Genomic DNA, 13,470 nt, shown 5'->3' with positions numbered 1-13,470 from the left:
GAAATTAAAACTTGAACAGTGACCAAGGGCAATTCAGGAAGCGCTGCAGCTGTTCAGGAGGCTGGGATCATCTAAGAATAGCTATTGCAAATGTGTCTCTACGCTACAGGTTGCATTTCAAAGAAATCATGAAACGATCATGGCTGCTTCTGCACTGTACATTCAAATATGTGAGTGAAAGGTGAAAGAAATGTCACATTTCATGTCAAAATAAATTCAAATAATTAAAAAGCTGTTTAGGACCATTAAGATTTATTTATATAATTTCTTTTTGCATTGTGATATTGCAAATGACCATAAAGCAAATAAAAAAAACTAATGAAAAACCAGAATGTAAATGATTCTGTTTGGAGACAATAATATAAAATTACTACAGTTATATATACTTAAAATTGTGATTTACAATTTAAATTATATATATATTTCATTGCATTACAGTAATAAAAATTTGATGTTTTTAAATGTAAGAGGGGGATATATAAAGTATATATACTACCATTCAAAAGATGGGATCAGTAAGATTTTTTAAAGAAATTAATACTTAACAATTAATAATTTTAATCAGCAAGGATGCATTAAATTGATCAAAAGTGACGGTAAATTCTTTTACATTGTTACAATAAAATTTTTATTTTAAATAAACGCTGTTCTTTTGAAAATTCTATTCATCAAGGAATCCTATTAAAAAAGAATATCCCAAACATAACTAGCACAACTGCCCTCTACATTAATAAGAAAATTTTTTTGAGCACCAAATGGTTTCTGAAGGCTCATGTGAAACTGAAGACTAGTAATGAATGACACAGTAATGGCTGCTGAAAATTCAGTTCGGTCATCTCAGGAATAAATTACATTTTAAAATATATTACAACAGAAAACTTTTTATACTGTAATAATATTTCACTATATTACAATTTTTCTTTATTGTTGATCAAATAAATGTCAGCATAAGAGACTTCTTTCAAAAACATTAAAAAATCTTATTAACCTCTGACTTTTAAATAGCAGTGTATTTACATTTTCTTTTGGTTTTGAGGTGAATTTTCATGAGATATTTGTATTATTATTAATAAAACACAACACATAACACCTAAAGTTATGGAGAGAATCAAGGTAAATGGACACAAATTAATCTGAATTTCTAGGCAAGTAGCTAGTTACACTGTAAGATGTACAGTAGATGTGTTTACCTATAACTACAGAGGCCATGCTGTCAGAAGAGAGTCCCAAAGTATCTGCTCCACCCCGAGCTTCCTCCAGTTCCCAGCTCCCACAAATTAGCTGGAGGTGACTGGTCAGCAGATGACTCAAGCTTCCTGTTACTTCTTCCCAGCTAGTATGGCGCTGAACTGTAACTTTGCCAACAGTGCAGCCATCCTCTAGGAGATCCACAGGGCAAAGACGCTCCGGTGAGCTCATGAGCACCTGTACAACCACTATGTACCAGTCTAAAGTAGGGTAGAAATCAAAAGTTAAATGGTAAGGCAGGGGTCAATTATCAAGTCAACTATCACATTTGTACAAAGCCCCATCGCTCAAACTATACTTACCCAGGTTCTCTAGTAGGTCTTTGCAGTCATCTGTGGCAACATCATGTACGGTGCGATTGCATTTATCCCTCTTCTCCATGTCCTGTTGACTGTGGTTACACAAAACCTCCAGGCATTTCTGGAAACCAGGAGATACATAAGCATGCAAGAAACCATCGGTGTTTATCAGTCTCCTCTAACTCTTGTTTTTTGGTGTGAAGCAGTGTATTCAGCATTAAACATGTCACCTTGTAGCCCCTGGATGCAGCAATATGGGCAGCAGTCCAGCCATCCTGGTTACTGTAGTTGAGAATTTGACTGGCCTTGGTTATGCCAGGGTGTTGGAGCTCCTGGTTGGGGTATGAAGGAGATGCAGGGAGACCCAGGTCTGGTTCAGGAGATGGGTGGTGTAGCAGGAGCTTCAGAGGGCCCACATGACCTGAACTGACTGCGGCGTGCAGAGCCGTGCAGTTGTCCTGTGAACAAAAAAACACTTTTAAGTTTAAGGGGTAAAGAAGTAGAAAAAAGGTATTTTTCAGGAAAAACAATAATTGCACAATTGAGCAGTGTTCATTTCTCAAATATTCGTCAACAAACCTTTTTTCTGTGACTAAGACGAGACGATGACGAGCTAAAACTAATATCTGATGATAAAAACTATGACGAAATTTATGCCACATCTTCGTTAACAAGACGAGACGGGACTAAAATGTTATTTGAGGACTACCGGACATTCAAAATACATCCTATAGGAATAAATAAATATAATAATAAATAACATGAAAATACATTTTATTATTTACTTAATTAGTATTGTTTATAATAGAAAGTGTGTTTTATTTTTTTTTTTATTCATTTGCGGTATCGTTATTTATATCATTTTTTAAAATTCCACAAACATACTAATCTACCAATACACACACTTATTTTTTTAGTCTGGCTTTTGAAGTAGGGAAAATTAGATTTGGGAACCCCTTACAAGAGTTTGTTTTATTTATGTGTAAGTTATGTGTGTGTATATAAGTTTCTGTATTTTGATTTATTCATTCTTAATTTTTGTGAAGCACTTTTGGGCAACAAAGTTGCATTTAAATGTGCATAAATCAATAAAAGTTGAAACTGAAATAAAGCAGATGACAAAAATATAAAAATGCACAAAAGATGAACCAACCAGCAAATACCTTAATATAGACATTTAGAATTTCCCAGGATATATATATATTTTTTTATTTTAAGCCCAGTAAATTAGAGCAAACTGAGAAAACATCTAGGGCATAATTAAGTGTTTCTAAAATAGGGACCGTAATTACATTCTTAGCAACACACAGACAGCGAAATACCCACGCTCAACTGTTAAGGTAACCATGGAGATGAAAAGAGGGGCAGTATTTCCTAACGTGTTCAGGAACACAGAATGTAATTGACATTTGTGTGACACTGTTGTTAGTGCGGATCTGAAAACTCACAGACGTAACATGTGAACAGTCCGCTCCTGCGTCTAGCAAGACTTTCACACACTCCACATGTCCCTGTTCACAGGCCAGGTACAGAGGGGTCCTTCCCTGCGAACACTCCCTCTCCAAATCAACTCCACATTTCAAAAGAGCTCTCATGCACCTACCAATAAGAGAGCAGATATCTTTGCATAGAGAAAAAAATCAGAGACACAAAATTGTGTAGACCATGTTTACATGATTTAATCACAACTTGGCAGCGCTAAATACATGTCCAAAAGAGATCCAAAATGTTTTGTCATCTGGTTACTCAATCCACATACGGAGGTAGTTACAAGCGCATATGACTACATCACATTTTATTTTAAATGCTAATCCTTTTTTATGCATACCACCTACTCACTTGACAATCATTTAATGCACTAAAGCAAAGGTTTTTATACAAGCCTGTAACATGCAGCTTTAAAATAACAGTCCCATACAAAAATCCGGTCCACTTTATATTAGGTGGCTTTAACTATTATGCACTTACATAAAAATAAGTCAAATGTGCTTACTGTGTTCTTATTGTATTGCAAAACACTTTTGCTGCTATTGAAGTGGGATATGGCCAAGGTTAGAGACAGGTTTGGTGGTATGGGTAGGTTTAAGGGTGGGTTAAGGTATAAGGGATGGGTCAACTATGTAATTATAAATGTACTTACAGAAATTAATTACAAATGTAATTACATGCAGGTATTTTTTAAATATAAGTACAAACATGTATGTACACAATAAATGCATTGCATCAAATATTAATTTCAATGTAAGTACATTGTAGTAGTTAAGGCCACCTAATAGAAAGTGGGACCAAAAATCCCATAAAAATGCACGAGAGATTAAATTTGCAAGTATACTTGAAGAAAAAAAAAACAGTGACAGCTTTTTGTAAAACTCAGTCTATCTCACCTGACAACTTATGATCAAATCACCTGATATGATGCAATAAGTGCAATAAGAGGCGTAAAACTATCTGTTCTTGAAAACAATATAAAATAATTAAAATGGCACAAAAGCGAGGGAAATGAGAAGAGAGGACTCACCCATGGTGACCATTTTCAGCAGCGGCATGTAACGGCGTAAATCCTGTTTCATCAACAGCATCAGCAGATGCCCCTGAAGTCAGCAGCAAATTTAAGCAGTCTAAAAAATAGACATTAAAACTATTTATTTACATATTATAAATATATATTTTCACTTTGTATGTGTGCACAAGTAATTCTAAATCAATAGAAAAACAATCACTGGATAATGTCTTATGCAAAACTTGAGCAAAGCGACCAAATTTCAATTAGTTCATGCATAGAACTGCTAATCTGTCCAGCACGTACCTGTGTGTCCATTAAGAGCAGCAGAGATCAAGGCAGAGGTTAATTCATGTTGATGGTGATGAATATCCAATAGTGGATCTTGGTTAAGCAGCATAGACAATAAAGTGACATTTCCCTGGGAAGCAGCTTGGAGGAGAAGGGTTTGCCCGTCATCCAGGGGGACGGGGTCACCGCAGGTTAGCGAGGGGACTATGGAGGGACACCAGCCTGGGAGGGTTCAAGCAACAGCAGTAACTAGTGAGGCAGGGTGCTTGTGTTGTGTCAAAATGTGTTCTCTGATCCAAAACATTACCCAGAAGAACGACTCCATTTGTCATTCAGAAATAATTTAAGGCCACTGCCACTGGTGCAGTGCTGACTGAGACAACTATTTTGTAGTTCAGTAACCAAATTACTCTCTAGAGAGATGAACACACAAAAATTTGTGTTCTAAAGGAAAGGCGAAGTCAGCCAAATTCAGTCAAAACAAAGGGTAAATGTTTATGCGATGTACACATTTTGGCACAACATTGGAAATGTATTATTCCAAAGGGTGCATCTACAATTCACACCCTCTCTCCTCCTAGTAATCAGATCCTTTTTCAAATGCTAAAGTCAACTTCATCTGTTTTTGGATCAGGTTAACAAAGAGTCAAATAAAAGACAAAACTCAACCAGATAAATGAAATCAGGCAGCAGGCAGTTTATGGTACATTAATCAAAGTCACGCATCACAAATTGTGTCAGTCAAACTAAAACATTCTAATCATGGAGCAGATTGTGTGAGACACGTCAATTAGACAGCGTTAGAAAGATGGAAACTACAGCAGAGAAACAGATGAATTTTGACAAAGCACAGGGAACACTACTGGCTAATTGGTACCTATGAAAACAGGATTCAAATGAGAGTGGATGTAACTAGTTTGATTGCTAATGCTAGGGTATGTTTGTAAATAGCTTTGTCTCTAGGGATTCTCTATGTTTATCTCGGTTAGTGGAGGGAGTTGAAGTGAGAGAGATAGGCTGTTTCATTGAAGTCCGGTGGAAAGCATAAGATTTTTGGCTCTTTTCTGGGTTAAAATGGGCGGCAGAAAGAGCAGAGGAGCCTCAGAGAACTGCCATGGCTGAGTGGCTGCAGAGAGAGGGAGAAAAGTGCTAATTTTTAGCATTTAGCGATGACAGCTAGCTACCGACATCTCTCAGAGCTACCCTGTGGTTTAGTCTCTAGTGACAATGAAGAGGAAGACTGCTGGAATACTTGCTCTGCTTTCACTGGCGTTACAATTGTCTTTCTCTGGTGCTCTCAGAGAGCTATGAAGAGGCCTGCAGAGACAGGGTGGTATTTCAAAATGTGAGAGAACTCTAAAGCTTCTGACAGTTTCCAAGGGGAAAATCTAACTGCAGTTGGAGCTGTCTTATACTTTTGTCTTACATACCAACACATAACTCTACCTAATTGACATCTTTGTCAAAGCTTTTTTGGAGCTACCCTGCTGAAAAGACCAGCATATGTTGTGTTTTTGATGTTGGTTACCAGCGTAGGATGTACTGGTGTCTCTACCAAGCTTTGCAATTAGCTTAACCAGCAATACTTTACAGGAAAGAGCATGCTGTTTGACCAGCCACCAGGTAGACTAACAACAAATTGGCACTAACCAGCCAGATCAACTAGGACATTCCTGCTAATCTACGCTGGCCTTTATTGAAGGTATCATTTTATTCCAAAACTGGTGTCCATTTCTGCTCATTCAGGGTCACTGTCCTGTAGAGTTTAGCTACAAACCCAATTAAATACACCTGAACCAGCTAACCAAGGTCTACAGGATCACTGCGAATTTCCAGAAAGGTGTGTTGGAGCTAAATTTTGCAGGACATTGACCCTCCAGGAGCAGGATTAGACAACTCTGCTCTAAGATATGAATTTACAGTTCTCAAACAAAGACATCAACAGTATATTTCAGATGTAGAAGTGCATGCTATTGTGGAGAATAAATGCAGAGAGACATGTTTAGGAATATTTAAGTACAAGATCTTGACAAATACAATTATATTGGTTTAGTTATCTAGGAATATCTATGAAACAATGGCATTCAACATTAAAAATGCAGAGAACGACACCACATTCAAAGGTTTCAAGTTTCTCTACAGCTGGTGAAACAAAGAAACAGATGGTGGCATGGACACGGTGGAGTGGTTAGTATAAGACGTGGGAAACATGTTAGTGGTGGAACACAGGACAGGCAGAACCATGCTGTAGGTCAATGGGAGGAAAGGGGATAGAGCAGCCTCTGGCATCAGCTTCAGAATGGGTTACAGGAAAGACCCCTAGAGACCTGCTTTTTCAAGAGAGGGCCAACCTGAGCTATTTGTATCTAAAAGTGCTCTAAAAGTGAGGTCAAGAACCTGTCCTGACATGGGTAAGTGCACTCAAGAATCTTACAAATATTCTTGGTTACTTTGAAGTACTGCATTTCAACCGACAGCTCACCCTAGTAGTGTATGAATACTCCTCTCTTGATTTCTCCAAGTCTATGTCCTCCTCTGCTAGGACTTACTGAAGAATACATCAAGTATGGAAAAGCAGGGGAGTAGAGAGGAGAAGCAGTGAAAGCAAGGGTGAAGAATGGAGCACCCTTTTACCTGATGCTGCTGCCAGGGGGCTGCCCGGGTGCTGGGGGCTATGGGACGAAAGACTAGGTGGGTTTATGGAGGGGCTACTGACAATGGTAGATGTGGAGGAGGTGGTGACAGGGGGACACTCCACACATGCTGCTGTCAGCTGGGACCCCCACGGCCAGCCAGTACAGGAAGCACCCACCTGTGACGCAGTCAAGGCTGGGACTGTACCGCCCAAATCTAAGGAGGGCTTTGGTGGAAGCTGAGGGGTGGCAGTTGATTTGGCAAGGCCCACCCCCAGTCCTGTTCCTGGGGACCTGCTGGCTTCACCTACTACTTTGATTGGTGGGTGTGGAGGGGACGGTGTCTGGGACAGTCCTGGTTTTTTTGGTGGGATGGGAGGTGGGTTACCGCGGTCAATGCGGGCCACATTTGGTGATTTAAGGCCTATCTGGGGGTGGCCTAAACGCCCAGTGAACGGTCCTCCCTCAGATGCGGAGTGTGGCAGACCAGGGCGAAGGGCTGCAGGGGCCCCCCCTGCTGGAGGGCTTGTAAATCGGGAGAGAACCTGTGTGACTGTGTGGCGTGCCTGCTGTTTGGCTGCAAAGTTGTCTCGATTTGTGGGGGACAGATCGCGGGAAGGGGGGCTCTGGTTTGCGGTTCCATTTTGGTCCTGCTCCGAAGCAGAGGGCTGGAATTTGTAACGGGCCGCCTGGACTCGTGGACTGACCCCAGTCGGCAAGGTAGCAGACACACTAGGCGAATGTGAGCCATGCGCATGCATTTGGCCCTCTCCTCCATTTTCTGCCTGAGAGCTCCCATGGTGTAGCCCCCGCCCCACACTGGAAGTCTTAGGTAGGTTCATGCTAGCATAGGTGGAACCTGTAGGCTTGACGGGGATGGAAAGTGGCACCTTCTTAGCCCCTTCATTTTCCAGCAGTACATTTGTCTGAGAGGAGGCAGTCTTGCAGACAATGGCTTCAGTGCCCACAGCCACAGATGCGACAGTCTTGGGTTTGACTGGGGCAGAAGGCAGTGGTGGGGTGTCTTTGCATTGCTCAGTTCTTAGCTGCTCCACCTGCTGGCGGAGATTCTCACTTTCAGCTCGCAGCTCCACAGCACGCATCTCCTCCCGACTAAGCCTGGACCGTAGCTGCTCTCGCTCTGTGTCAAACTCGGCCAGCTGTTTCTCCATCTCTGCTTCCATCTGTTGGCTACGATGCCGTTCGGATGCCAGTTCTTCTTCCAGTCGTCCCACGGAGCGGCCTTCCTGCTCAGTGCGGGACGAGAGCTCCTCAAAGCGCTGGTTCTCTTCGACCACACGAGCAGCTAGCTGCTTGCATTCATGCACCAGTGACATCACCACGTGTTTGTTTTTCTCTCGCTCATCCTTCAGCTGAGCCGACAGCTTCCTGTGTTCCTGCTCCAGGCTCTGCAGCTGCAATTTCTCCATTTCAAGCTAGACACAGCAGCAGCAGGGCAAACGTGAGACTCGCAGAGAGTAGATAACACACACATAAAGCAAGACACTGATTATTAAACAATTAAAGGTTTGTCAGTCCATTGGACAATGAGAAAATTAAAAATGACTTTAAAATCTAGTACAAAGAAACTTGGAGAAATGTCCTGAAATCAGAGGTCACTCTGTGTTAACCTTAAATAAGCCTCCATAAATAACCTCTAAGCTCCACTAATGAAGCGTTTGCATTAATTTATCAGTTGTAGTGTTTTTACTATGTTTTATAAGCCACACATTTATAACAAGATATTAATATATATATTAATAAACCCCAATGTCTATTTTGGAGGCTGGCTTAATTAGTTGTATCTTTGTAAAGTAGGTCAAGGGATCAGTACTCATGTGCTAATGTATTGGCTGAGATGATTACATCAATCATGTTTTATAGCAGTTTGACCTTAGAGGTATCAGCTTCTTTTAATATGAAAATTGAATATCAAAATAGGGGACACACTACTACCATCAACTGCTACAATACACTACTTGCAGGAAACAATTAACTCTTATTCACACTACATGTTACAGATAAGAGTTTAGGCTTTATTTACAGATTTTAGCTGCTTAGCCTATGAATAAATTAATACTTTCTCAGAAATAATGAGAAAACATTAGGCACAGTGTCTAGAAACAGACAGAAATCACTGTGATAACATACAACTACTGTATGTTTATTCTATTCATAAACATTATTTAACATTTTCTCATTGTGACTAGTACTATACACTCACCTAAAGGATTATTAGGAACACCTGTTCAATTTCTCATTAATGCAATTATCTAATCAACCAATCACATGACAGTTGCTTCAATGCATTTAGGGGTGTGGTCCTGGTCAAGACAATCTCCTGAACTCCAAACTGAATGTCAGAATGGGAAAGAAAGGTGATTTAAGCAATTTTGAGCGTGGCATGGTTGTTGGTGCCAGACGGGCCGGTCTGAGTATTTCACAATCTGCTCAGTTACTGGGATTTTCACGCACAACCATTTCTAGGGTTTACAAAGAATGGTGTGAAAAGGGAAAAACATCCAGTATGTGGCAGTCCTGTGGGCGAAAATGCCTTGTTGATGCTAGAGGTCAGAGGAGAATGGGCCGACTGATTCAAGCTGATAGAAGAGCAACTTTGACTGAAATAACCACTCGTTACAACCGAGGTATGCAGCAAAGCATTTGTGAAGCCACAACACGCACAACCTTGAGGCGGATGGGCTACAACAGCAGAAGACCCCACCGGGTACCACTCATCTCCACTACAAATAGGAAAAAGAGGCTACAATTTGCACGAGCTCACCAAAATTGGACGGTTGAAGACTGGAAAAATGTTGCCTGGTCTGATGAGTCTCGATTTCTGTTGAGACATTCAGATGGTAGAGTCAGAATTTGGCTTAAACAGAATGAGAACATGGATCCATCATGCCTTGTTACCACTGTGCAGGCTGGTGGTGGTGGTGTAATGGTGTGGGGGATGTTTTCTTGGCACACTTTAGGCCCCTTAGTGCCAATTGGGCATCGTTTAAATGCCACGGCCTACCTGAGCATTGTTTCTGACCATGTCCATCCCTTTATGACCACCATGTACCCATCCTCTGATGGCTACTTCCAGCAGGATAATGCACCATGTCACAAAGCTTGAATCATTTCAAATTGGTTTCTTGAACATGACAATGAGTTTACTGTACTAAAATGGCCCCCACAGTCACCAGATCTCAACCCAATAGAGCATCTTTGGGATGTGGTGGAACGGGAGCTTCGTGTCCTGGATGTGCATCCCACAAATCTCCATCAACTGCAAGATGCTATCCTATCAATATGGGCCAACATTTCTAAAGAATGCTTTCAGCACCTTGTTGAATCAATGCCACGTAGAATTAAGGCAGTTCTGAAGGCGAAAGGGGGTCAAACACAGTATTAGTATGGTGTTCCTAATAATCCTTTAGGTGAGTGTATATAAGTGCTGTTACATTTAACAACAATACCAATGCAATAAGAGAACGGTCACCATAACCAAGCGCAAGTGTTTATTATTGGAACAGAGAGCTCAGTTCTCTCAGTGTCAGTGTAACATGTAAATATGCATGCTATGTACCTATATATAAACTGTATCTTGTTATATATAATGGGCCTATCCTAAAATATCACTGAAGCCACTGAGATGGTGGACACAGCTGATATCTGGTCTGCAGAAATGGTGTGCAGTGATGGGCCAGGGGTCACTTGGAAGAAGCACGTCTGTGTGTGTTTTTCAAGGCTAGCTTTGATATTGTGTAGCTTGTATTCTTCGTAGCACTAGGTAAAATTGTGAGATATAGATTTACGAATGTGTTTGGCAGAGTGTTTTAGAGCTTAGCATCCATTTTTCTCTCCTTCTCTAACACCTCCTCCTCTTCTTTTAATACCATCATTGCTCTCCTTGTCTGGCACTCTCTTTCTTACTGTTTTCTGACATGTACTATGCTTATGTGGAGGTTAGAAAAACTGGATTTTGCCTTCAAGTCTTGATTTCATGTCACTATTTGTGCCAGAACATTATCAGAGCAGCTGATGTAGACACATTACTACACACCCCCTAAAAAGACACATACACAGGTGTACACATTGCATACTATAGTATATTCCAAGAATAACTAAGAACACCTCAGCATACAGGACTTATTTCAGATAGAATATGCAAAAACTCTGAATAATTCACACACAATCCTTTCTGTAGTCTTGCCCTGTTAAACATATATACATACACAATTAAACACACAATTTGAGGTCTTACCCTCTTTTGTCTGCTCTCAGCAGCCGAGAGCTGGGCAGACATCCTCTCCTGCATTTTACGGCAATGGGCCATAACAGCTTCCAGCACAGTAATGGGACTCGCGCTAACAGGCCTGCGGTCCTTTGACCCCGTCTCTGACTCAAAGTCCCTCTGCAGGGCAAGGAATGGGTCCGTCAGACTGAACTGTCCATATCGCTCCTGCAGGAACACTTCTTTCCTACGAGCCTATGAAGAAAATAATACAATAGATTGGTGAGCTTATTTATAGGAACATCATCTCCGTTTTCTGGTTAAGAATGTATTTTTAATAGCTTTGCATGTTCACAACTATCTGTATGTAATTTCAAAATCACCCTTGTTTGGACACATAGATTTAAATATTCAGTTATGGTGTATATTCTGGATAAGGTGAATAAATTCTGATCATTACAGGAACACAGTATGCAAGCTGTTCTGTTCAGCAGTCCTATTTCCAAATTGGCTTAATTTTGCTATGGCAAATAATTGACATTGTGCTTGCATAAAATAGGAAAGAGACCAAATTCCTATCAATATTTGAATATTCTTGTGCATGCAAACACAGAAAATGAGACACTTTAGGATGTCAAGAGGTAAATACAAATCCGAGCATCATTATGATGCCAATGTGTTGCCTGTGGGATGCTGGCAAATCATTGTGAAATAACACAGAGCAATTATTACACATTATGTTCCCTTGGTGATGCATGTACAGTAAGTGGTGGGTGAGAAGAAATGTCTTGCTGGCTTAATGTGTTTTGGCCTAGAGACATGCAAGTCTCCAACCTTGCTCGTGATCTTGTGGGTATCGCTTTGGGAATTGCTCCATCTTGGGAACTTTATTGTGTACTATTAATTAAGGTGAACATTAATAACAAAAGAAGCCTTTATGCTCTTTTACTCTCCGATCCACACATAAACCACTTAATACATCCTCACATTCAAACATGCACACTCACACAGAGAGCAGGTTAGCACTTCTTCAGGGGTGATCATCATTAAGCCTGAGGTTTACTTAGGCCGCGTCAAGACCAGCTAGTCATCTCAGCAGGGTCAGCAAAGGGCCAACCCTGTCATAACACCCCACAAATTAGATGTTTTTCTTGACACAAGTCAACTCAGATGACTGATGCTGTATTTCACTGCAAGGAGATGCTACACGGATTCAGGGCATAGCAAACTATGTTAACTGTAACTTGGGTCAAGACTCAAGAGACTAACCGGTCACATCTGCCGTGGTCTGAAAGATGCTTCTTCATCACAATGCAAGGACAATTCTGTAAAACGTACTACATTTTAATGGTAAAGGACTGTAAAATTGCTACTGTAAGAACCTGTTAACTGTTCAACAGCAAGTTCCCTTACGATATTCAGTGAATAATACAGTACAGTAGATAGGACTTTATGTAATTTTACTGTAAATATTGTTAAATGTACAGTTTTTGGGAGTGAAAAGCAAGTTATCTTGTAATTTACAGTGAGAAAAAAATGCAAATTGACATTCCCAGAATTCCTTCACATTTGATGGTTTTTCATTTAATTTTATATTCTTAGTTTAGGATTTTATGTTGTCTCATAGGTTGTTAAATTAATGTTTATTGCATTATTTAGTGTCATGTTTGTCGTCATGAATGGTGTTTTACATTTGTGCATGTGACACTGTGAACCTTCTTCATATTAGTATTTGTGGAAAACCTACATGTAATGAACTTTAATTCAATACAAATATTTAAATAATTGAGTACAAAACAGATTTTAGTATTTTGATGTATTAACATTATATCAGGTAATGCTCTGTTTTTTTTTTTTTACATTATTACATTTTTTTTAAGTTACATTTAAGTTACATTTGTAAAACTGTTGCTACCATATTTTTTATAGTAACATTCTGGTAACCAAAGATGCAGTTTTTTTTTATTCATTTTAATTTATTTCATATGTTTTACAGTGTAAGACAAAGATGATTTTAAATGATTACAAGAACATTACAAGTGAGTCTATCCTCACAAAACATGCTCAGTGTCAGGCAACCCACTGGGCTGATCTACACTACCCATCTGTCCTGGATAAGTAATGCTATAAAATGAACAAGCAGATCAAATGGGAGAGATACTCTCTACAGGGTGTTCCTGTCTGTGTAGTGGAAGCAGAAGGGACCATGCAAAGAGCAAAAAGCATCTTGGAGGCTAATGGCCAACTATTGCCTAACCATAGAAGGAAATA

At 40.0% G+C, this 13,470-nt stretch overlaps 1 protein-coding gene across 1 annotated transcript in view; it reads right to left on the bottom strand.

Annotated features, from left to right (window-relative positions):
- LOC306888463 (cortactin-binding protein 2-like) overlaps window positions 1-13,470 on the bottom strand; it is a 46,230-nt gene that overhangs the window by 12,150 nt on the left and 20,610 nt on the right. The window contains exons 3-10 of the mRNA XM_079446783.1: window positions 11,230-11,454; window positions 6,973-8,407; window positions 4,354-4,560; window positions 4,066-4,165; window positions 2,996-3,146; window positions 1,778-2,005; window positions 1,551-1,668; window positions 1,191-1,448 (exon numbers count right to left, since the gene is read on the bottom strand). Of these exons, the coding sequence (XP_079302909.1) occupies window positions 1,191-1,448; window positions 1,551-1,668; window positions 1,778-2,005; window positions 2,996-3,146; window positions 4,066-4,165; window positions 4,354-4,560; window positions 6,973-8,407; window positions 11,230-11,454 (2,722 nt within the window). The remainder of the gene's footprint in view (window positions 1-1,190; window positions 1,449-1,550; window positions 1,669-1,777; window positions 2,006-2,995; window positions 3,147-4,065; window positions 4,166-4,353; window positions 4,561-6,972; window positions 8,408-11,229; window positions 11,455-13,470) is intronic.

Source organism: Barbus barbus (genome assembly GCF_936440315.1).
Source record: "Barbus barbus genome assembly, chromosome: 22".
NCBI lineage: Eukaryota > Metazoa > Chordata > Actinopteri > Cypriniformes > Cyprinidae > Barbus > Barbus barbus.
This window is presented reverse-complemented; position numbering and strand designations above follow the sequence as displayed.